Here is a 1583-nt window from a genome sequence, read left to right on the forward strand (position 1 = left end):
CCCTCCCCCCTCCTCTCCCTTTCCCTCCCCCCTCTCTCACATACTCTCTCTCTCTCTCTCTCTCTCTCTCTCTCTCTCTCTCTCTCTCTCCCACACACACACACACACACACACACAGATACATTAAAAATTAAAAAAAAATGGGCTGGAGAGATGGCTCAATGGTTAAGAGCATTTGCTAACCTGGGTTCAGTTCCTAGCACCCACATGGCAATTCACAGCCATCTGTAATTCCAGTTCCAAGCAGATCAGATGCCCTCTTTTGGCCTCTGTTGACACCGCACATGGTGTATATACATGTTGACATAACACTCATACACATAAAATAAAAAATAAGTATATCTTTAAGGTTTCAAAATAAAACCAAGAAACCAGGCACTCAGCACATTTCTTTTCCCATGTCCCTGCAATGGTTTCAGGGAACTCTGAATCTCTGGTTTCTGCCCTACTCAAGTCAATACCCCACCACACCCAGTGCTAGGGAATGAAGCCTGAACCTACACACATCAGGCAAGTACTTCACCACCCACCTGAGCTCCTGTCCCTGTTCAGTAGAATCAAGATGGTCCTCAGAGGAGGGGTTTGCCCGGGACTGCCCTGTCCTTTCCACCCAAGTTAGAATCTGTACAGGAACATACCTATATATTTCAGCTTTTATGTCATAAATGCAAAATGGGTTTTTCAGTCTCTCAGGGGAGACATATATCGTCGAACTGGATCTCTCTGCTTTAGTGCTCTTTGCTGTCCGGCTGATGGAAGTCTGTGTTTTGCTTAACTCAAATCCTGTGAGCTAGACAGACAGATGCATTAGATGCAGACGTTGAAACGGCAAACTCTTGGGTGGAGGGGTAGAAGGGAGAGTTGGGGGAGGATGATACGCCCTTGGGGAGATATTTTCTTCTTTTCTTTTCTTTTCTTTTCTTTTCTTTTCTTTTCTTTTCTTTTCTTTTCTTTTCTTTCTTTCTTTCTTTCTTTCTTTCAAAAAAGATCTATTTATTTATTTTATGTGTGTGAGTGCATAATAGTTGTCTTCAGATGCACCAGAAGAGGGCATCAGATTCCATCACAGATGGTTGCTGGGAATTGAACTTGGGAACCTCTGGAAGAGCAGCCAGTGCTCTTAACCACTGAGCCACCTCTCCAGCCCTATTGGTGCCTGCAGACTTTGCTTTTGTTGACACTAGAGGTTCACTTCATCATATTGTACCAATCAGGAGAAACGGTAAGACAGCTCTTCTCAATAGAATGGGGATGGTGGAAGAAAAGAACATTTGAAGCATTGGTTCTAAGGGCCCTGTATGGTTGGGCAAGTTTACTTACTAAACTTACTTATTACTAATGCTAGTAACACACTATTAGTAATTTTACATTTGGATTTTAAATTCTTATATATATATTTTGTTGATTGAACAATTGAAATATTATACTACAACATGCTCAAACATTTGAGTTATTATGTAGATCACAAAACTGTTCAATTTTCAGTCGGGCGTGGTGGCGCACGCCTTTAATCCCAGCACTCGGGAGGCAGAGGCAGGTGGATTTCTGAGTTCGAGGCCAGCCTGGTCTACAAAGTGAGTTCC

General features: G+C 42.7%; 1 protein-coding gene across 1 annotated transcript in view; it reads right to left on the reverse strand.

Annotated features, from left to right (window-relative positions):
* The window catches only part of Mlkl (mixed lineage kinase domain like pseudokinase), a 28378-nt gene that overhangs the window by 4028 nt on the left and 22767 nt on the right, over positions 1-1583 (reverse strand). The window contains exon 8 of the mRNA XM_021170895.2: positions 589-790. Coding sequence (XP_021026554.1) covers positions 589-790 — 202 coding nt within the window. The remainder of the gene's footprint in view (positions 1-588; positions 791-1583) is intronic.

The sequence above is a fragment of the Mus caroli genome, chromosome 8, assembly GCF_900094665.2.
Source record: "Mus caroli chromosome 8, CAROLI_EIJ_v1.1, whole genome shotgun sequence".
NCBI classification, from domain to species: Eukaryota; Metazoa; Chordata; class Mammalia; order Rodentia; family Muridae; genus Mus; species Mus caroli.